At 43.5% G+C, this 23,659-nt stretch overlaps 1 protein-coding gene across 8 annotated transcripts in view; it reads left to right on the top strand.

Moving 5' to 3' along the window:
• The window catches only part of MAGI3 (membrane associated guanylate kinase, WW and PDZ domain containing 3), a 314,958-nt gene that overhangs the window by 271,640 nt on the left and 19,659 nt on the right, over window positions 1-23,659 (top strand). For all 8 annotated transcript variants that reach the window (XR_008630223.1, XM_055138735.1, XM_055138733.1 and 5 more), the window contains exons 13-16: window positions 6,239-6,330; window positions 9,843-10,035; window positions 11,452-11,622; window positions 20,157-20,342. Coding sequence is in view for 7 of the 8 variants with exons in the window: in XM_055138735.1 (XP_054994710.1) it covers window positions 6,239-6,330; window positions 9,843-10,035; window positions 11,452-11,622; window positions 20,157-20,342 (642 nt within the window). In the remaining variant the exon portion in view is untranslated. The remainder of the gene's footprint in view (window positions 1-6,238; window positions 6,331-9,842; window positions 10,036-11,451; window positions 11,623-20,156; window positions 20,343-23,659) is intronic.

The following is a 23,659-nucleotide window of genomic DNA, read 5'->3' as shown; positions in this document are numbered from 1 at the left end:
AGAATCATTGGAGTACCAGAACCACAGGGAAGTAACCCCAATGAAAAAAACATAGTCAAAGACATCATCACCAAGAAATTCCCAGAGCTGGAGAAGGCAGGCGTCCAGATACAAGAAGTCCGAAGAGTGCCAGCAAAAAGAGACCCAAATAAAAAGACTCCAAGGCATATCATAGTCAGAATGGCGGATGCTGTAGATAGAGACACAATTCTACAAGTAGCAAGGTCAAAGAGGGAAATCACATACAAAGGAGCACCCCTCAGATTTACGGCCGATCTGTCAGAAGAAACCCTCCGAGCCCGAAGACAATGGTGGGACATAGTGAAAAAACTCAACGAAATGAATGCCTCACCAAGAATACTTTATCCAGCTAAACTCTCACTCAAACTCGAAGGAACCATACACTATTTCTCGGATAAACAACAGCTCAGGAACTTCATAGACTCAAAACCAATCTTGAAAGAAGGTCTAAAGGGGCTACTGTAAGACAAGGAGGAGCCCCATAAGAACAACAAATCCCACAGAAAGATGACACAAAACCACATCACAATAATCTCTCTCAATGTCAATGGCCTAAATGCACCTATCAAAAGACACAGAGTGGCTAAATGGATCCGGAAATTAAACCCAACATTCTGTTGCCTGCAAGAAACACACCTGAACAAACAGAGTAAACATAGACTCAAAGTCAAAGGATGGAAAACAATCCTCCAAGCAAACAACCCCCTTAAAAAAGCTGGAGTGGCCATCCTGGTATCCGACAACATAGATTTCAGGATGAAAAAGATCAAAAGGGACAGCGAAGGTCATTTTCTGTTTATCAAGGGATATATACAACAGGAAGAAATCACACTCTTAAACGTATATGCTCCTAACAAACGACCGGCTAAATATTTAAAACGACTCCTAACAGACTTCAAAGAGGACATCACTAATAGCACAATTGTAGTCGGAGACTTCAATATGGCCTTATCACCTCTAGATAGATCCACAAGAACAAAACTCAACAAGGAAACACTGACTCTGAATGAAGAAATTGAAGAGAGAGGCCTAATAGACCTATACAGGGCCTTACACCCCAAAAAGAAAGAATACACATTCTTTTCCAGTGCACATGGAACATTTTCAAAAATAGACCATGTACTGGGCCCCAGAACATACCTCAATAGAATCGGAAAAATAGAAATTGTATCAACCATCTTTTCAGACCACGATGCGCTGAAGATAGAAGCTAACCACCCACAAATACGGAAAATCAAATCAAACACCTGGAAATTAAACAATTCCATGTTGAACAATGAGTGGGTCAAGAAGGAAATCAAGGAAGAAATCAAAAGATACTTAGAAACAAATGAGAATGAAGACACGAGCTACCAAAACCTATGGGACGCAGCTAAAGCCGTGTTAAGGGGAAAATTTATAGCTCTCCAAGCATTCCTCAGGAAGGAAGAAAGGATCCACATAGATAGTTTGACTTCAGGACTCAAGACCCTAGAAAAGGACCAGAGAAAGGACCCCAAACCAGACCGAAGGAAAGAAATAATAAAAATTAGAGCAGAAATTAATGACATCGAAACCAAAAAAACAATCCGAAAGATCAATGAAACAAAGAGTTGGTTCTTTGAGAAAATAAATAAGATTGATAAACCGCTAGCAAGTCTCACAAAGAAAGAAAGAGAGAAAACTCTAATAAATCGAATCAGAAATGAAAAGGGGGACATCATAACAGAAACCAGTGAGATTCAAAAGATCATTAGAGACTACTTTGAAAGTCTTTACGCCACAAAAAAGGAGAACCTAAAAGAAATGGATGGATTCCTTGATTCCTATAATCTCCCAACACTGAAGAAAGAAGACCTGGAATACCTGAATAGACCCATCAATGTTAAGGAAATTGAAACGGTAATCAAAAACCTCCCCAAAAACAAAAGCCCAGGCCCAGATGGTTTCACTGGCGAATTCTTCCAAACATTTAAAGAAGACCTATTGCCTGTTTTCCTCAAACTTTTCCAGGAAATTGAAAAAACAGGAACTCTCCCAAACAGTTTCTATGAAGCACATATCTCCCTAATACCCAAAGCAAACAAAGACACCACTAAGAAAGAAAATTACAGACCAATTTCCCTGATGAACACCGATGCGAAGATCCTCAACAAAATACTAGCAAATAGGATCCAACAACTCATCAAAAAGATCATACATCACGACCAAGTGGGATTCATCCCAGGGATGCAAGGATGGTTTAACATTCGGAAATCAATCAACATAATCCAGCATATCAACAAAAGTAAAGATAAAAACCATATGATCATATCAATAGATGCAGAGAAAGCATTTGACAAGATCCAACATCCTTTCATGATGAAAACCCTCGCCAAAATGGGGTTTGGAGGAACTTTCCTCAAGATAGTCGAAGCCATCTATCACAAGCCTACGGCAAGCATTATCCTCAACGGGGAAAAACTAAGGGCCTTTCCTCTGAGATCGGGCACAAGACAAGGATGCCCACTCTCACCACTGCTCTTCAATATAGTACTGGAAGTACTTGCAATAGCTATTAGACAAGAAAAAGAGATTAAGGGCATCCAGATAGGAAGGGAAGAAATCAAACTCTCACTATTTGCAGACGACATGATACTATATCTAGAGAAGCCTAAAACCTCTACTAAGAAACTCTTAGAAACAATAGACTTATACAGTAAAGTTGCAGGCTACAAAATCAATACCCAAAAATCCATGGCCTTCATATATGCAAACAATGAGGCAGAGGAAAGGGACATGAAAAAAGCAATCCCATTCACAATCGTGCCCCAGAAAATCAGGTACCTCGGAATCAGCTTAACCAAGGAAGTAAAAGACCTTTACAAAGAAAACTACATAACGCTACTCCATGAAATCAAAGAGGACATGAGGAAATGGAAACATATACCCTGCTCGTGGATAGGGAGAATCAATGTTGTCAAAATGGCAATACTCCCTAAAGCATTATACAGATTCAATGCGATCCCTATAAGTATACCCATGACATTCTTCAAAGAAATGGATCAAGCAATCCTAAAATTCATATGGAATAACAAACGTCCAAGGATAGCTAAAACAATTCTTGGGAAAAAGATGATGGGAGGCATCACCATCCCCAACCTCAAACTTTACTACAAAGCAGTAACAATTAAAACAGCATGGTACTGGAACAAAGGCAGAGCCGTAGACCAATGGAACAGGGTGGAATATCCCTACACACAACCCCAAATGTATGACCATCTAATCTTTGATAAGGGAGCAAGAGATGTGAAGTGGAGCAAGGAAAGCCTCTTTAACAAATGGTGCTGGCACAACTGGACAACCACATGCAAAAAAATGGGTTTAGACCTTGACCTGACACCATGCACAAAAGTCAGATCAAAATGGATTAAAGACCTCAACATTAGACCACAAACCATAAGGTACATTGAAGACAAGGTCGGCGAAACCCTCCACGATATTGAAGATAAAGGTATCTTCAAACGTGACACGGAACTAAGCAATCTAGTAAAAACAGAGATCAACAAATGGGACTACATTAAACTAAAAAGCTTCTGCACCGCAAGAGATACAGTGACCAGAATCCAAAGACTATCCACAGAATGGGAAAGGATATTTACACAATACCCATCAGATAAGGGGTTGATATCAATGGTATATAAAGCACTGGTTGAACTCTACAAGAAGAAAACATCCAACCCCATCAAAAAATGGGGCGAAGAAATGAACAGAAACTTTACCAAGGAAGAAATACGAATGGCCAAAAGGCACATGAAAAAGTGCTCTGCATCACTAATCATCAGAGAGATGCAGATCAAAACAACTTTGAGATACCACCTCACACCACAGAGACTAGCACACATCCAAAAGAACAAAAGCAACCGCTGTTGGAGAGGATGTGGGGAGAAAGGGACCCTTCTTCACTGCTGGTGGGAATGCCGACTGGTTCAGCCCTTCTGGAAAACAATATGGACGACTCTCAAAAAATTAGATATTGAATTCCCATTTGACCCAGCAATACCACTGCTGGGAATATATCCCAGAGAGGCAAAAAAGTACAATCGAAATGGCATCTGCACATGTATGTTCATCGCAGCACTGTTTACAATAGCCAGAATCTGGAAAAAACCCGAATGCCCCAGAACGGATGACTGGTTGAGGAAACTTTGGTACATCTATACAATGGAATACTATGCAGCTGTTAGAAAAAAGGAGGTCAAGAATTTTGTAGTCAAGTGGATGGGCATGAAAAGTTTCATGCTGAGTGAAATGAGTCAGAAGGAGAGAGACAGACATAGAAAGATTGCACTCATCTATGGTATATAGAATAACAGAGTGGGAGACTAACACCCAAGAACTGTAGAAATAAGTACCAGGAGGTTGACTCCATGGCTTCGAGGCTGGCCTCACGTTCCGGGGAAAGGTCAACTCAGAGAAGCGATCACCAACTACATTGTAGTCGAAGGCCATGTGGGGGAAGGGAGTTGCGGGCTGAATGAGGGCTAGAGACTGAGCACAGCGGCCACTCAACACCTTTATTGCAAACCACAACAGCTAATTAGAGAGAGAAAACAGAAGGGAATGCCTTGCCACAGTGGCAGGGTGGGGTGGGGGGGAGATGGGATTGGGGAGGGTGGGAGGGACACTGGGTTTACGGGTGGTGGAGAACGGGCACTGGTGAAGGGATGGGTTCCAAACTTTGTATGAGGGAAGTATAAGCACAAAAGTGTATAAATCTGTAACTGTACCCTCACGGTGATTCTCTAATTAAAAATAAATAAATTTAAAAAAAAAAAAAAAAAACCAGGTATGAGCACAGCAAAGCCATCATTTAGTTTTTAGGGTAATTGTAAAGATTCCTTTCTTGATGTTTCCTGGTAAATTTTTAGCTACTGGTAAACTATTCACTGCTTTTATCTCATGTGTGTGGGCCTCATGAGTCTCTTTTATTTCTAAGGTTCTATAGTTCTAATAGGAAAATTCATCAATAGACCCTGCTTTTGAGAACATTATTAGGCTTGACTCATCCATAGCCCCCTTTTCCTATACTCCCTTGCTGTTCTCTTTTGCTTTCTTAGAAATAACAACTACTTTGTACTTGCAGGTAACAATAATATTTTCCAAGAAATAAAGTTTTCACCATGAAGTAGGTTTCCCTGACTTAATATTCTGATTAATGCTACCTGTTTTTCAGCAGAGGAAGTTGGTCTGTGGATATTAAGGGGAGGGAGTTTAAACCTTCACTCTGCCATTGACTTGCTTTGTGAGATAAACAAATGATTCAGACCTCATTGTCTCTTACAGACTTAGTTTCTTGTTTGTCTTCTTTTGAGCTACATGTGGCAGTGCTCTGGGCTTTCTCCTGGCTCTGCATTCAAGGATAACTCCTGGTAGTGTTCAGGGGACTGTATATGGTGCTGAGGAGTCTGGTAGGACACAGATGTGTTGGTGCAAGGCAAGGGGCCCACCCGCTGTACTCTCTCTCCAACCATGTTACATATTTTCTCTAAGAGTAATATTGGCCAGAGAAGTAGCCCATCTGTAGAGTGCTGGTCTGCCAGGTGTGAGGCCCTGGGTTTGATCAACAGCACTGCAGAAGTTAATTTTAAATAATGTCATTTTGTGGGGTCAGATCAATAGTACAGAAGACAGGACATTTACCTTGCACACAGCTGACCCAAGTGGGATTCCCTGCATTTCATATTCTCCCCCTGAGCACCGCCATGAGAGAGCCCTGAGCACAGAGCCAGGAGTAAGCCCTGAGCATCACAGGATGTGCCTAATAGTGTCATTTTGTAGAATTCAGCTAAGTTGTCCGTTCATAAGGAATGATATTCAGAGATAAAGCTTAGGAATAGAACTAAGGCCTTCTATGGGCTATCTGTTCTTAGGACTTTAAGTATAATACTGTAGTTAATACTATAGTATTGATTTGAAAGCATTAGGGGGTAGTGGTAAAACCTAATACCAAACACATGAGGGGGGCAGGTAATAATTATCCCTAATTAATCTTAATATAAAGTTCTGCGTAGGTTTCTCAAGAAGGATTTACTGTAAATTTGTGGTAGGGCTATATTCAGGTGTAAGTTTTCATATATTAGGAGTTCTTGGGTTATAGTGCTCTGTAAAGTTATCCTACTATTGAACTTTGTTTTATTTTAAGCCTTTCATGATATACCAAAGTATTCATTTTCATATGTTCTGACTTTTTTGGTAGCTCCAAACACCAAAGACCTGGATGTCTTTCTTCGAAAGCAGGAATCAGGGTTTGGCTTCAGGGTGCTTGGAGGAGATGGGCCTGATCAATCTGTAAGTTTGAATTCTTGGGAACCTGGTTATTCCTGTTGAAACATTTTCTTACATGGGCCGCACCTGGAGTGGGTGGTCAGAGGGCCTCTTCCGGTGATGCTCTGTGTGGCTGGCTAATCAGTGCTAATCTTGGTGTTGCAGTACTGGTGCCTGGCTCAGGCCCCCCTGCATTCCTGACTCATGCTTCACACCAGAGCGATCAGCACAGCCCCTATACTTGCGAACACTTTGACTTTGGCAGCTTGGGAGCCGGAGAGATAGTACAGTGGGAGGGTGTTTACCTTGCATGTAGCTGACCCAGATTTCATTCCTGGCATCCCATATGGTCCCCTAAGCACCACCAGGAGTAATTCCTAAGTGCAGAGCCAGGAGTAAGCCCCGAGCATTGCCAGTTGTGGCCCAAAACAAACAGACAAAAATGAAGTAGCCTTTTGTTAGAAATATATTGTGTGGTTTGTGCCTGTATTTGTGCTTGTTGGGGCCGGGTGCCACACCCAGCAGTGCTCAGGGACTTCTGAGTGTCAAGGGATTGTTCTTGGGTGAACTTAGGTACCCATGTGGTGGCAGGGACCAAGCAGGGCCAGCCACAGTAGGAACAGTCACTGCCTTATCTCTCCAGCCCTGTCTGCAAAACTTTTTCAAAAGGCCGTTTTATCTAAGAATTATTATATTAGGAGAAACTGCATTCTATTAGTTACCAGGGTTCTTAGTTTTCTTGTCCCAGCTGAGCATGAAAACTGAAGGTAAGAAGTGAGAAAGTCAGCTAAAAATTACACAACAATTTTTTTACTTCTATTTGTGCATAAGTATTTCTTTGACTTTGCCAAACTGTTATTTTGCCGGGGGTAGAGAGCCATAGCACAGCAGGTAGTGTGTTTGCCTTGCACATGGCCGACCTGGGTTTGATTCTTCCGTCCCTCTCGGAGAGCCCGGCAAGCTACCGAGAGTATCTCGCCTGCGCAGCAGAGCCTGGCAAACTCCCCATGGCGATTCGATATGCCAAAAACAGCAACAAGTCTCACAATGGAGACGTTACTAGTGCACACTCGAGCAAATCGATGAGCAACAGGATGACACAGGGTGTTGGTTTGGTTTTGGATTTGGGACCACACCTGGCTGTGCTTGGAGCATACTCCTGTGCTCAGGGGTCACTCCTGGCAGTGCTTGGGGGACCATATGGATTCCAGGATCAAACTTGGACCAGCGTTGTGAAAGACAAGTGCCTTAGCCACTGAACCCTGTTCTGTCACTCCCTGCTAAACTGGTCTTAAGACACTCTCTTCTCTAAGAGAAATGTAATTCAGAGTCCAATGTAGGAGTCCCTCTAGCCCCCATATATCCCATAGACAGTTGGTGTGAGCCTGTGCATTTGATGGCATGTAATCTTATTCATGGGCTGACATTTTCATGCTCAGTACTTTGTATGCCATCTCATCCTTACCTTTGAAACTAGAGTTTCCATCCAGAAGCAGAAGGACTGTGTTTGCAAAGTATTTAAAATCTAGAATTTTATTTATATGTGAGTCTCACATAAAGTTAATTTAGAGAACAAATGAAAAAGGTTTTATTTTTAAGCTTTGTTCTCTATTGGTATAGACAAAGAAGCTATGTACTTTATAGAATTTCAAGAACATATTTAAATTTTCTTTGTATAATGTCAAAAAAGATTTTACTATTGTCATGCTTGGAAGTTAGGTAAATAACAATTATCTCTTAAAATGATAACCTTCTTTCTATTTCTGTATGAAACATCTGATTTAGCTAGCATTAAATGTACTCTAATTAGTCTTATCGGTAGCAATTAGAACAATCAGACACAAAGCTTAAAGCAGGTTGTTCTGCAAAGGACAAATATAAGATCTCGAGGTGGATCTTGGGCTAAGTGGTTCCTGGTGACACCTGTGTTTTTGTTTCATTGCTTCCTGTTTTGTTGATACTTGATAGCATTCGCTTTGGTATTTTGCAAACGTACCTCAAACAGCTTGGTATTTCTCAGAATTTGCCTGTCTCCTGATGCCAAGTGTTAGCAACAGGAATGACATCCAACATTCAGGACTCTGGGGGATGGGAGACTGTTCACCCACCTGGCTGCCTGGCTCTGTGTCACCAGATGCCAGTAACCCTCAGGCTCCTGCATCCCTATTCATTGTTTACCACGTTGGGATTTGGGTGCAAACCATTTTGCAGCAAACCACTTTGCCCTGAGCTTCTGGTGGGAGTGTGGAGAGACCCCCCAACTGTGACAGTCTGGAAAATGAGCATGTTTCCTGATGGCTTAAGTAGGCTCTCACTTTAAGTAGTGGCTCCATGGAACTGCATTTCCAAAGTCTAATTGCTTTATTCCCTTGTGCCGGTGATGCAGGTGATGGTGTCTTCCATTCTGCTTCCCTTCCTCCACCCTCCCTTCCCTCCTTCCCTTCCTCCCTTTATTTCTTCCTTCCTTCCTTCCTTCCTTCCTTCCTTCCTTCCTTCCTTCCTTCCTTCCTTCCTTCCTTCCCTCCCTCCTTCCTTCCTTCCTTCCTCTTTCCCTCTCTCTCCTTTCATCCCTTCCCCTTCTCTCTTTTCCTCCCTTTTCCTTCCTTTCTTCCTTCCTCCCCCTCTTTCCCTCCCTCACTCCCTCCCTCCCTTCTTCCCTCCTTCCTTTGCTTCCTTCCTCTTCCCTCCCTCCTCCCTCCTTCGTCCCTTCCCCTTATCTCTCTCACTTCCTTCCTCCTCTCCTTTCTCCTTTCTTTCCTCCTTTCCTCCCTCCCTCCTTCCTTATTTCCTTCTTTCTTCCTTTTCTTTCTGTCTTTCTTAGATCCTCAAGGGATCACATATGTGCTTATTTGCACTTGCATGTGGGAAAGTGGCACCTTCTGATCGAGTCTTTTCTTTTTTTTATTATTTTATTTTTTTAATTTTATTTTTTAATAAGTGAGTCACCATGAGGGGACAGTTACAAATTTACCCATCTTTGTCCTTCTGTTTCCCTCATACAATGTTCGAGAACCCATCCCTCCACCAGTGTCCATTCTCCACCACCAGTGAACCCAGTATCCCTCCCACCCTCCACTCCCGTCCCCCACCCCCACCCCAACCTGCCTCTGTGGCAGGACATTCCATTTTGTTCTCTCTCCTTTTGGGTGTTGTGGTTTGCGATAGGGGTATTAAGTGGCCATCGTGTTCAGTCTCTAGTCTACTTTCAGTACGCTTCTCTCTTCTCGCACGGGGTCCCCAACCACATTTTACTTGGTGTTCCCTACTGTATCCGGGCTGCCTTTCCCCCAGGATGTGAGGCCAGCTTCCAAGCCATGGAGCCAACCTCCTGGTAAAATACTGCTATTCTTGGGTGTTAGTCTCCCAACTTGGGTGTTAGTCTCCTACTCTGTATTTCGAGTCTTTCTGAAGTGTGGCTCTTTCCCTTGTTAAGCGACAAACAGTGGTGTGGTATGTCCCTCACCATTCAGGAGTCCTTCCCGCTTCTGCTGCTGTCAGTAGTAGGCTGTATACGAGCCACTCTCCTATCCTTTCAGATATATATTGGCGCTATCATTCCTCTGGGGGCTGCTGAGAAGGATGGTCGGCTGCGAGCGGCAGATGAGCTGATGTGCATTGACGGGATTCCTGTCAAGGGGAAATCCCACAAGCAAGTCCTCGACCTCATGACAACTGCTGCTCGGAATGGCCATGTGCTACTGACCGTGAGGAGAAAGATCTTCTCTGCGGGTATGTCAGAAGCTAAAGCGGAAACAGAGACTTAGAATTAGTTTTTCTCTAAGGCTTTGCTGGGTATCTTATTCTTTCTTAATATGATTTTATATATTTTTTTAGTTGATTATACCTAATAGAGGATCTCTTTGGTGTGATCCAAGGCCCCATTGTGGATGGTCATATAAGGTCAAAGAATCCTGAAATAGTCATACTACAAAGTTATACCACAATCAAAAAAGGGATGAGCAGACTACTGACTTGGGCTTGTATGAAAACTGGTGAATTTTGTAGATGACAGTATAAGGTTGAATCTGTTTGTAATAGGGGCCACAGCTGGCAGTGCTGGGGGCGAGTAGAGCAGTTTACCCATCTGAGAAATCCATCTGAAACTGCAGTGGTAAAAGGTCATTGCATCAGGCTGATCTTGTATAGGTGGCAAATCATTCTCAATTGGCTCCCCGGCAGCTTCTTAGTCCTGATGCCATGGCCACTCCAGAGCGGTGCACAGCAGTTACTGCCTTTAGATTTATCATCATATTTTTCAGTTCGGGAGCCACACTGGGCTAAACTCAGGGGCTGCTCCTGGCTCAGTGCTCTGGGCTCACACACAGCAGTGCTTAGGGCTAGGTGGTGTTGGCCTAGACCCCCAGCCTTCTGCTCACATGGCATGTGCTCTCACCCTTTAGAGTACGTCCCTGCCACTAAGTTTTACTGAAAGTTGCTTCCAAATGAATATTTGCTGTGTTGGTTTTCAGGATCTCATTCAAAGTTCTGTTAAAAATTGCTTGCCAAGGTTCAAAAGCAGAATTCTACAGTACAGCAGGTAGGGTGTTTGCCTTGCGTACAGCCAAACCAGGTTCAACCCTTGCTATTCCATATGGTCCCCTAAGCACAGCCAGGAGTGATCCCTGAGTGCAAAGCTGGGAGTAAGCCCTGAGCACCACCAGGCATGACACACATTCCCCCCCCCCCAAATATTGAAAATAATTTTTTAAGTAAAATCCTCAATGGAGGTTTAAAAAGTATTTCAAGATTTTTTTTTAACTACAGAATTTCATGAATGCTTTGAAAATTTTCCCTTGAAGTGAGATAATGCTGCATATTTTTCCAATGATAAACTTGAGGCATAATTCAGATTGTGTGCAAAGCCAGGGGCAAAGGAGGGGTCACTGGTTTCCTGATCTTCAGGTTATTAGAAACTAAATTTTTCTTGTGCAACTCAGCACAAAAGCACTTGAGTTTTCAAAAATCACGGTGCCATGGGACAATGGTGGGGGGTGTTGGCTGGTGAGGGGTTGGTATGGCAGTCCTGCAGCCCTAAAACACAACTTCACTCTGATTGTAAACTCTGCACGCCAACAAGAAACAATACCGAGGTTTGTTGTAATGATAACACCCCAGAAATCGTAACCAAGGTGGTGTTTTTCCTAGAGAAAGCAGCCGAGGATGAGAGAGCAGCCCCTGTCACACTATCGCAGAGTGGGTCTCCCCGCCTGGCCCGGCCGGCTCCGCACGATGCCTACGATGTGGTCTTGCAACGAAAAGAAAACGAGGGATTTGGCTTTGTTATCCTCACCTCTAAGAGCAAGCCCCCTCCCGGAGGTAAGGCTCTCAGGGTCCTTGCCTGCCCCCTTGAGAATATGAAAGTGTTGGGAATCACATTTAAATTGCCTTTAGACTCAGCTTACATTTTTTATCTTTGCCAAGTCAGGTGACCGGAACTCAATCTCACAGGTGGTGTGACCCTCATGTCAGAGCCCGTGACACAGTCTCAGCCTGGTTTGCATCAAGTATATTGTGTGATAGATCATGGACATGACCTACAGAATTTATTTAGAGGACAATGCTATATATTTATAAGTGGGATCGCAGATTTTTTTTTAATTAGGAGAAATTGTAGGTAGATGAACTGAATGCTAGGGGTGGTTAAGAAGCAAAACAGATGACCGTAAGGCACATTACCCAGATGTGCCCTAAGTAGTTCTTTGCCATCTAGTTCTAAAAGCAGCCTTTTCAAGGGATAAAAGCATTTCTGCCATTCACTTATGCTTCATTGAAATATAAAAATTTTTGTCAAAATCTTTAAAAATTAATCTTAATATCCTGAACCAAGTTTAGCAGAATAGCCTTATCTGGCAAGAATGAATGTATATATTGATTCTCTCCACAAAAGAGGGATTATCTCTTGTGTGTTCGGGGTTGTTATGATTTACTAAATTAAATATTTGTCTTGTCTTTGTTTCTAAGAAGAAAAAAATTATATAAAAAAGAAATAACCGCCTTTAAGTATAAAGTCCATTTGTATGTAAGATGGGAGCAGCTTAGTTGATATTTCTGCTTTCTGCTTATCTGATCACTTTAGTTTTTCAAGCCAAATGGTAAAAATCTTCAGCCCCAGGAAAATGTGCCTTTGCCATTGCCAGTAGGAATTTATCATATGTGGGATACTAAGAACCTTTTAAGCTAGGTGGTTTTAAAAACATAGTTTAAAAAAGAAAGCACTTTCAAAAGAAGTCTAGTGGGGGAAAAATTCAATTTGCAAAAGTCTTACTAAAAATAATGCAAGTATGCAAAGGAAGAAGCTTCTGTGACATGGATGAGTTATACTACAGTATCAGGTCACTGCTCACTGCTATAAGTTTCCATTTTCCAAAAGCAGTTGTCATGGTAACACTTGGAACTAGAACTGCCACCGATGCTGTGAGGACAATTGTGTCAGAAAAAGGAAAGGAGCTGCTTGTAGATGTGTATTATGTTGTCTCATTAGAAATAACCATTTGTACATTCAAATTCCCTTCCTCCTGCATAGTAGAATCCAAGGCATTCACCTGAACCCAAGGGAAAAAATCACTATTGCCCAGGGTATTCACCATACCCCCTTTTAATACTAAGGATATTCCTTTTCTTATACCACAAAAATTAGGGAAGAGTTTGGTGTTCATAAAAATAAAGCAATTTGGAGGCCAGAGTGATAAGAGCAGGCAGAACATTTGCCTTGCATGTGGCCAACCCAAGTTTGATCCCCAGTATCCAGCACCACCAGGAATAATTCCTGAGTTCAGAGCCAGGAGTAACCACTGAGCATTACCAGGCATGGCCCAAAATAAAAAAAAAAAAAAAAATCAATTTAGAGTGGTTCAGTTAAGTAAGTTACAGTTCCTAAATAGAGCTATTTATATATTTTTGATTAGAATTAAATTGTATGCTACAACTTAATATGTTGTAATATCTAATGTGTCACAATATTCATTTATATTTCAATTTTTAGATTTGTTTGTGAAGAGATGTGTTTGGGCTACACCCAGCAGTGCTTAGGGCTTACTTCTGGCTCTAAGTCAGGGAGCACTCCTGGGAGTGCTTTGGGATTACTCCTGGCTCTGTGCTCAGGGATTCCTCCTGGCAGTGTTCTGGGGACATCTGCAGTCCCAGGGATTAAATCCAGGTCAGCTATGTGCAAGGCAAGCACATTAACTGCTGTACTATTTCTCAGGCATGTTTTAAATTAATTTTTGCATGATTTTTCCAAGCAGGGCTCAGGGAATTGGGGCCACTCCTAGAATGGCCCTATTCAGCCAATAGGATGGTCCAGCACAGCATTTGGGGTCTAGTGGTGCTTTAGGCCACAGACTACACCCCGCGGTTCTTGGGAGGCACTAGGGGCCACAGATTATAAGCCAACTCCAAACCTTTCATTTACATTTAAGTTTTTATGATACTTTTAGAGTTGCTTGTTTTTTTCCTTACTTTTCTGTGGCTTTGCCTGCCATAATATGGTTAGATGTCTGCATAAGTATGATTTAGAGTTGGGCCATGCAAGCAGATAGATTTGAATTCAAGCCCTCTTTATACTTTTTCATAACTGGCTCATCCTGGACAAATGACATTTCTGTCTCATCTGAGGCTGAGGACAAAGGAGATAAAGGCTGTGAAGATAAAACCATAGCTTGGCCCCTTCAGAAATGTTAGCTTCTATTGTTGCTGCTGCTGACTTCTGCTCCCATTATCATCATTGTTATTTATTAAATTTATTTGTCACTATCTTCACTTTTTAAATAAGGAACTTGAAAAAGTTTATCAATATTTGAGTAATGAGATGGGAAAGAAAGCCCAATTAAAATGTAAGATTGAGGTAACAGTTCATGTGTGGCAGGAAATGAGTGTTTGCAGCTCATTAATTATCCGCCTGAACGGTAAATTAGACTTTTGGTTGTCAATGCATTTTATGTAGAGGACTCAAGATTTTTATTCACAGTGCAAAACCAGAGCTGGCAATGTCACTGAAACGCTTGCTAATCGCCTCACAAAATGCTGAGCTCTGCAGGAATCCTTCGTGGCCCACCTTTATCTCAGAGATGAAGGGGCCTTCTGGGACCCTGCAGTAAGTTCGCTGGAAGTTTTCACTCACAGAGACTGAGTGACTTGCTAGAAAGTGCCTCAGAGAGAAGGTTTGGTTCAGAAAGCTATTGCAGGAGGGGATGGAGAGAGAATACAGAGGGGAGGGCACTTGACTAGCACTCAGCCAACTGAGCCATGTTCAACCCCCAGGAGACCATATGGATCCCTGAGCACTGCCAGGAGTGATTCCTGAGTATGCAGCCAGGAGTAACCCCTAAGCACTGCAGGGTGTGGCCCAAAAAGAAAAGATAGAAAGCTATGGTGGAGGTGCCAAAACAATACAACAGGGAGGATGTTTGCAGGAGGGCATTTGCCTTGCACACTGCAGCCTTCCTGGGTTCTATCCCTGGCTCTCCCAGGAACCCAGCAAAGTAAACCCTGAACACACCGAGGAAGGAGGGAGGGAGGAAGGAAGGAAGTTTATTGGTCCAGGTTAAGAAGACAGATTGTTGGCATAAATTGATATTGTTTTCTGGTGATATTTATCACAAGAAGTGTTCCCAGTAATATCTTTCTACCAGATATAAAATTCTGAGACTCTGTCTGATTTTGTCAAATACTATGACTCTAGCCAGCATCCATTCGGCCCTGGACCTAGATTGCATGCAGGATGAATGAACGGAGTACTTAGAAAAGACTTCAACTCATATGCAAAAGACTTGGCCAGTGTTTTCTCTGCTGGCACTTTCGAGCTTTTAGTTTTTCTTCTATCATATATTCTTCAATTCTGGTCGCAAGAGATTTCTTTGAGAAGAGGACTTTGTCCTTACTTCTCCATGAAAGAACTGTCTTAAGAACACAAAAGTGGTGTGAGCCCCTGTGAGACAGATTTAGGCCCAGGATGAGTGAAGATGAACAAATATGGTAAATGCCTGTAGACCTGGCAGCCACCATGAGGACTGGGCCACTTACCTGACAGCCTCCTGGATGTGCCAAGATGCTCAGAGGTTTCCTCAGCCGCTCCATCTACCTGGCTTTCCCTGTTCTGGTCGGTTCATGCTTTTGTTTCTGCACTCAGGGCTTCATGCATCTAAAGTATGTGCTGTCTTGTCAAGGACTTTCTGCCCTTCAGCTACTTTTAGTAGCGATCTTGCTGTTACTTAAGCCTTCAGAAGTCCTGTACTGAGACTCGGCCTTTTGACCATGCCGCATATACCATGAGACGAGACCCCGGGACATCAGAGATTATTTATGTTAGAGGCTTTTTCTAGACAGCGTATACCCTTTCTCTTCTTGGGGGATCCAGCATGAACACAGCTTATGGATCTTTTCTCCAGAGGAATAACTTAAGTATTGATTAAGAAGGGGCCTCAGTTCCCGTCTGAGTCACCAGCAGCTCCGCTGTGCTGCTGGTAATTCACACAGCCTGGCCCAGCACAGCTCTGGTGCTTTTCTAGCTATTTTGCTTGTAAGGAAAATGGCCTGACATGTGCCTGATGGAATTCAGAGCAAAGGGCCACTGTCTTCTGACACTGACTGACTTTCTGAAGATAAAATCTCTGACTGCGTAATCCTAGGACTGCCTGGGGACCGTGCTGCTCTGGGGGGCTGCTAAGCCAAGGTAGAGACTCACTCACCATCCAGATGAAGAGCCATTAAATGTCCTGCCCTCCCTCTAGATCCAACTCATAATTCTCACCAAGGAGCCCATTGCACTCCGGAAAAAGAACAGTCATAGGCCGTGTAAGATACTGACCCTGCCCAGGTCATGGCACTGCAGTACATTCAGTATGTGCTTGCCCTGACTCGGCCAGCCCAGGTTCTACCCCACCCTCCCATATGTTCCTTCGAGCCTACCAGGAGTGATACCTGAGTGCAGAGCCAGCAGTAAGCCTTGAGCACCCCTGGGCGTGGCCCCAAAACAAAAGATATTGTCCCTGTCTATTCAGTGGTTTCCTGGGCCCAAGTTGCTTGACAAGTTTACTGACATAAGGTAAGAATGTTCTCAGAGGAAAGGGACATGAAAAGAGCAATCCCATTCACAATCGTGCCCCAGAAAATCAAATATCTTGGAATCAGCTTAACTAAAGAAGAAAAGGACCTTTACAAATAAAACTATAAAACGCTACTCCATGAAATAAAAGAGGACATGAGGAAATGGAAACATATCCCCTGCTCATGGATAGGGAGAATCAACATTGTCAAAATGGCAATACTCCCCAAAGCATTATACAGATTCAATGTGATCCCTATAAGGATACCCATGTCATTCTTCAAAGAAATGGATCAAGCAATCCTGAAATTTATATGGAACAATAAATGTCCACGGATAGCTAAAACAATTCTTGGGAAAAAGATGATGGGAGGCATCACCCTCCCCAACCTTAAACTCTACTACAAAGCGGTAACAATTAAAACAGCATGGTACTGGAACAAAGGCAGAGCCACAGACCAATGGAACAGAACGGAATATCCCTACACACAACCCCAAATGTATGATCATCTAATCTTTTATAAGGGGGCAAGAAATGTGAAATGGAGCAAGGAAAGTCTCTTCAACAAATGGTGCTGGTATAACTGGACAACCACATGCAAAAGAATGGACTTAGACCTCGACCTGACATCATGCACAAAAATCAGATCAAAATGGATTAAAGACCTCAACATCAGACCACAATCCATAAGGTACCTCGAAGACAAGGTCAGCAAAACCCTTCACGATATTGAAGCTAAAGGTATCTTCAAAGATGACACGGAACTAAGCAATCAAGTAGAAACAGAGATAAACAAATGGGACTATATTAAACTAAAAAGCTTCTGCATCGCAAAAGACACAGTGACCAGAATTCAAAGGTAATCTACAGAATGGGAAAGGATATTCACCCAATACCATCTGATAAAGGGTTGATATCAATGGTATATAAAGCACTGGTTGAACTCTACAAGAAGAAAACATCCAACCCCATCAGAAAATGGGCCAAAGAAATGAACAGAAACTTTTCCAAGGAAGAGATACGAATGGCCAAAAGGCATATGAAAAAATGCTCTGCATCACTAATCATCAGGGAGATGCAAATCAAAACAACCATGAGATACCACCTCACACCACAGAGAATGGCACACATCCAAAAGAACAAAAGCAATCGCTGTTGGAGAGGATGTGGGGAGAAGGGGACCCTTCTACACTGCTGGTGGGAATGCCAAATGGTCCAGCCCCTTTGGAAAACAATATGGACACTTCTAAAAAAATTAGAAATTGAGCTTCCATTTGATCCAGCAATACCACTTCTGGGAATATATCTAGGAGAAACAAAAAAGTATAGTCGAAATGACATCTGCACTTATATATTCATCGCAGCACTGTTTACAGTAGCCAGAATCTGGAAAAAACCTGAGTGCCCAAGAACAGATGACTGGTTAAAGAAACTTTGGTACATATATACAATGGAATACTAAGCAGCTGTCAGAAAGGATGAAGTCATGAACTTTGCATATAAGTGGATCAACATGGAAAGTATCATGCTAAGTGAAATGAGTCACAAAGAGAGGGACACACATAGAAAGATCGCACTCATCTGTGGAATATAGAACAACAGAGTACAAGACTAATACCCAAGAATGGTAGCATATATTACCAGGATGTTGGCTCCATAGCTTGAAAGGTGGCCTCACATGCTAGGGGAAAGTCATCCCAGACAGAGAAGGGAACACCAAGTTATATTGACTGGAGATCCTGCACAGGAAGGGAGATGCGTGCTGAAAGTAAACTAGAGACTGAACAGGATGACCACTCAATACCCCTATTTCAGGCCACAACACCCAAAAGGAAAGAGAGATATCAAATTGGAATGCCTTACCTCAGAGGCTGGGTGAGGCGGGGGGGGGGGGGGATGTGACTGGGGGGTGGGAGGGATACTGGGTTCATTGGTGGTGGAGAATGGACACTGGTGGAGGGATGGGCTTTTAAACATTACATGAGGGAAAAACAAGAACAAAAATGTGTGAATCTGTAACTGTACCCTCACTGTGACTCACTAATTAAAAAATAAAGAAATTTAAAATTTGAAAAAAAAAAAGAATGTTCTCAGAATATAGAAAGAACATTTGCTTTCTCAGTAGGAAGAACCATTACAGGGCCCATTATTAAAAGGTAAAACGCACTTGACAGTATCTCCCAACTTTGTAAAAATAAAGCGCGCACAGTAATAAGAGCAGAGTGTCTCAGTTATTTAGTCTGAGGACGCCTTTAGCATTTTAGGCTTGAAAGAGCAAAGAGCCCATGTATTGTTGGCAGATGTGTTAGGCTCAGCTTCATGCAGGGTGGGATTTTATCCACAGGCCAAATGATCTTACGCATTTAATGTTCCAGTTTCACTCTGTTTTTTGACTCTTAAAAAGATCTGGAAGCATTTCAAAAGAAGAGAAATGAAGTTGCCTTTGACTTAATCCGTCCTCTCGGTACCCTTGGATTTCCGACTGTAACCTGTGAGCCCCAGGCATGAATTGGGTTCATGTGCTCCTAAGAGAGTTCAAACCTGGGAAAGTCTCAATTGCTGAGAGCAAATCAGACATGTCTGATTTAGGAGCTACTACCAGAAGTTTCAGTGGGGTGCCTCCAACACAAGTTTGAGGGTGACAATATAAAAATGGGAGCAAGGTTTATGGTAATTAAAAAATAACATTGGTTGTATGCCATGACTCCAGATGTATAAAGAGCACCTCTGCCCATTATGGAAGATAATAGGGAACTCATTGCAATTGGTTAGTCATCATATGCCAGTCATTCTTGCTACTCTGTTTTGTTTTGTTTTGGGGCGACCCTAGGACTGCCTAGAGGCTACTCCTCGCTCTGTACTCGGGTTGCTCCCAGTGTTCCTTAGGCAGCCATGTGGTTCGAGCCCTAGGCCCCCGCACCAAAGCATGCACATTGACCCTTTGAGACATCTCCTGGGACCCTACATTTTTCAAGAATTTTTTTGATGTTTTATGTTGAATTTTAAAATGATGATGATAACTCACAAGTATTCACTATATCCTTTTGACACCCGAGTCCACCCAAACTCTATGAGAACTACTGAGACCAGAACATGGGAGAGATGAAAGAGAAGTTTTACTCCCAGTTCACAGCGGTGAGCCTGGGCCTCAAACCTGTGAGAAATGACTCGATGACTGTAGTCACATTTATCCCCTAAAACTGCATTTTGGAGTGTCAGTTAGGAGCGTGCAAGATTAACTACAATCTGGAGTCAAACAAAGCATTTTCCACATCTGAAATGCGAGGGGAACATGGTGTGGTCACAGTCGCTCTTCAAGAGGGAGACTGTTTCTGACCCTATCAGAGCCAGGGTACATATCCCCGTCACTGATAAGGGACTCTGCATAAATGATTGCCCACAAATTCCTAGGTCTCTCAGATATTTCCAGAGTTAGCACAGGTGGGTGCCCATAAATTCCAGAGATTAACTTTTAAGCCTTTGCTTGACCCAACAGTATGTGGATGAAATTTCCTTTACCAATTCAATATTATAGCAGACTATAACAGATTATTGGTGTATAACACTGTAGATAATTTTGCTTATACTTTGGTTTCTGAGCCACTCCAGAAGCTACTCAGGGCTTACTCCTGGCTCTGCACTTAGGATCACTTTGGGGGATGGGAGATGTGCACAGGGTACCCTGTGTGTGGTGCCAAGGATTGAACCTGGGTCAGACATGTGCAAAGCAAGTGCCTTACCTGCTGTACTATCTCTCCAGCCGCACATTGTAAATAATTTTTAACCTGTTTTTTTTTACCCCCAAAGTTATTCCTCATAAAATTGGCCGAGTCATAGAAGGAAGTCCCGCGGATCGCTGTGGCAGGTTAAAAGTCGGCGATCATATCTCAGCAGTGAATGGGCAGTCCATCGTTGAGCTGTCCCATGACAACATAGTCCAGCTGATCAAAGACGCCGGCGTCAGCGTCACACTGACGGTCATTCCAGAGGACGGTAAGGCACCACCCCTGCTGCAGAGTGTAGGCCTTGCCCTGCATGAGCCTCACAGCAGGGGACCCTTAGACCCTCCAGACCCATCTCCCCTTTCTCACCAAGTGAACCTCAGCGACATGACAGTCTATCAGAAAAGTTGTTAACACTTCAGGAAAAACAGGCTGAGTAGTGGCTTGTTCGGCAGTAGTGGCAGAACAGGCACCCGGAAGTGGAAAAGACTGCTCGTACTTTCAGGTCTTCTTTTCTTAAAGTCGTGGCTTACGTCTCTACTTGAGTGCAAGAGGAATCCTCTGGCAAGTTCAAAGCAAGTCACTTTTGAACCCAAGCCCTTGGTGGGGGCCGTGCCTGAGTGCCTTTCTTCAGGGCAGGCTCTGTCCCAGGCAGCTGCTGCAGGAAAATGAGGGGGAGGGGGTACAGGAAATAGGACATGAAACACATTGGGCATCTTGCCTCTCTTGAAAGCTGCCTTTTGATCATTAAGAATTTCTAATTAGGAACCATTTGGAATAGAATGTGTTCATGTTCTTTGCTTATGAGCTACAAGGTAACCATTACATAATGCCTTTCCCCCCCCCCCTGATTTTGCAAAACCTGTTAGAAGACAAAAACAGCAAGTTACAAAGGGCGGGGTTTTGACACTCAGCATCCTTGTCGTTTAATGGGTATTTCTCTCCCTGGCCAGTGTGCAAGTCCCTTGCTCCTTAATTCTTTCTCTTATTTCTGCTATTCTGTTTGTTTGTTGAGGCACACCTGGGGTTGGGCTACAGCCTGCTGTCATAGGGCAAGGGTTGCAATTTAGTGAGTCACACCAGCCTTCTGATTTTCCAGTGCATGTGAAAGATATGTTTGCACTAGAGTGTGCTCTGCTAAGTGTGCAGTACTGTTGCATCTGAGAAACAATTCACACATCATGCTTAAGAATTTTAGGGGCTTGGTGGCAAGGTGATAGTACAGTGGGTAGGGCATTTTCTTCCCGGTTTCAATCCCCAGTATTTCATATGGTTTCCTGATTCCTGAGTCCTGAGTGCAGAGCCAAAGCCAGGAGTAACCCCCTGAGTATCACCAGGTGTGGGCCCCCCCCACAAAAAAAAAAAAGAATTTTAGGGGCTGGGAATAGGGCCTGGAGATATAGCCCATGTGGCAGAGTATGCGCCTTACCTGGGGGAGGCCCTGAGGTGACTCCTCTAACAGTACTGTTTTTTGGGTATCACTTGGTAGCCCCACAGCATCACAACTTCAAGATTGGCCCTGACAGTAATAAAAACACTTAGAGCACCCTCCCAGTTCGCCATAGTGTTCCCCCGAGTACAGAGCCAGGAGTAAGTCCTAAGCACTGCCAGGTGTGGCCCCAAAACAAAACAAAGAAAAATACTATTAAAGCTAAACGCAAGTGAGCCTTGAGTCATCCAAATTTCTTTACTGGGGAAGGTTTTGGTGGCTGCTTGACTGGGCTAGAGGTTGCAGAGGGTCACAGTGGCTGTGGCAGTTCCTTAAAATTTGACAACTGTGAAATTTGTTGCCTCCATCAGTGTTTCCTTTCTAAGCAATTACCCAGCAACAGGCCATTGATGTTGACCCTCTACACTCTGCTGCTGCCTCGCAGCTACTCTCATGTATTAACCTAAATTCTTTGATATCACTGTCACTGTCACTGTCATCCTGTTGCTCATCGATTTGCTCGAACGGGCACCAGTAATGTCTCCATTGTGAGACTTGTTACTGTTTTTGGCATATCGAATACGCCACAGGTAGCTGCCAGGCTCTGCTGTGGGGGCGGGATACTCTTGGTAGCTTGCTGGGCTCTCCAAGAGGGGCGGAGGAATCGAACCCGGGTTGGCCTGCATGCAAGGCAAACGCCCTACCCGCTGTGCTATTATAGCAGCTTTATTAGACAATATCATCTGAAGAGATAGCTTATTGATAAGATGTAATTCCAGGCCTGGAGAAGTCGTACAGGAAGCTGACCCAGTTCAATCCCTTCTACCACATATGGTCCACAGTATACAGTCGGGAATAAACCCTGAGCACTACCAAATGTGGCCCCAACCCCCCCAACTCCCCCAAAACAAAAAAGCAATTCCACACTTGATAAAGTTTGGTTTTGAGGCTGTAAGACCAAAATCAGCCACATTTCAGCTCCACCTTTCATTTTAGTTCCCTTGATGTTTCCCTACACCTGCTGTAATTTCCTCCACTCAAGTGTTGAACCTTCAACATCATCTCTAACAGTGACGATTTTTCCTCTCAGCAAGTTTTGAATTTTGATTTTTCACCTCCTCCCATGAATCATGAAAGGCATCTCAGATGGCAAATCCTTTCCAAAAGTTTTTCCATGGACATTTCCCTGGTCCATCAGGAGAAATCACTGTCTACAGCAGCTGTAGCCTTACAAAATGAGTCTCTTACTAAGAAAGGCATTTCAGCTTGAGCTGGAAGAGCCCCCCTGGTTCCTGGGCCGCATCTCCATCAAAGCTCTTGGGGACCTGGGTGCATTTGTCAGTGAACATCAGTATTCTGAAAGGTGGACCACGGGTGGGCTTAAAAGCCTCAGACCATGATGCCCAAGAGAGAGAGAGAGAGAGAGAGAGAGAGAGAGAGAGAGAGAGAGAGACTGGTTGGGGAGACCGGCGGGGGGGGGCGGGGGGGAACGGAGGGGACTGGAGAGATATTGGGAACAGTATTGGTGGGAAATGTGCACTGGTAGAGGGATGAGTGTTGGAACATTGCATGACTGAAATCTGATCATGAAAGTTTTGTAACTGTGTATCTCACTGTGATTCAATACAATAAAATAAAATGTACAAGAAATTAAAAATAAAGTAAAAGCCTGAGCAGGGGCCAGAGCAATAGTGCAGTGGGTAGGGCACTTGCCTTACAGATGGCCAACCCAGGTTCAGCCTCCAGGATTTCATGTGGTCACTGAGCACTGCCAGAGTGCAGAGCCAGGAGTAAACCCAACTATTGTGGGGTGCGTCCCTCACCCCCCAAGAAACCATGGCATAGACAGATATGCTGTCATCTGGGCTCTTTGTTCTGCTTAAACAATGGAGTCGACTAAGCTTAAGTCTTTTGTTTGTTTGTTTGTTTGTTTGGGGGCCCCAGTAGTGCTTGGAGCATATTCCTGGTTTTACAGTCAGGAATTACTCCTGATGGGACTCAGGGGACTATATGGGATGCTGGAGATTGAAACCATGTGCTAGGCAAGCACCTGCCCGCTGTAGGTGCCCGCAAGCCTCTGGCCCTGACAGCTTAATTTTTAAGAGCCCTGGCACTGGGGGGAAGCAGCTATGCATGGGCTTCACTGTAGTCCCCAGCTG

Source organism: Sorex araneus, chromosome 5, assembly GCF_027595985.1.
Source record: "Sorex araneus isolate mSorAra2 chromosome 5, mSorAra2.pri, whole genome shotgun sequence".
Lineage (NCBI taxonomy): Eukaryota > Metazoa > Chordata > Mammalia > Eulipotyphla > Soricidae > Sorex > Sorex araneus.
Note: the sequence above shows the minus strand (reverse complement) of the source record. Positions and strands in the feature narration are given on the sequence as shown.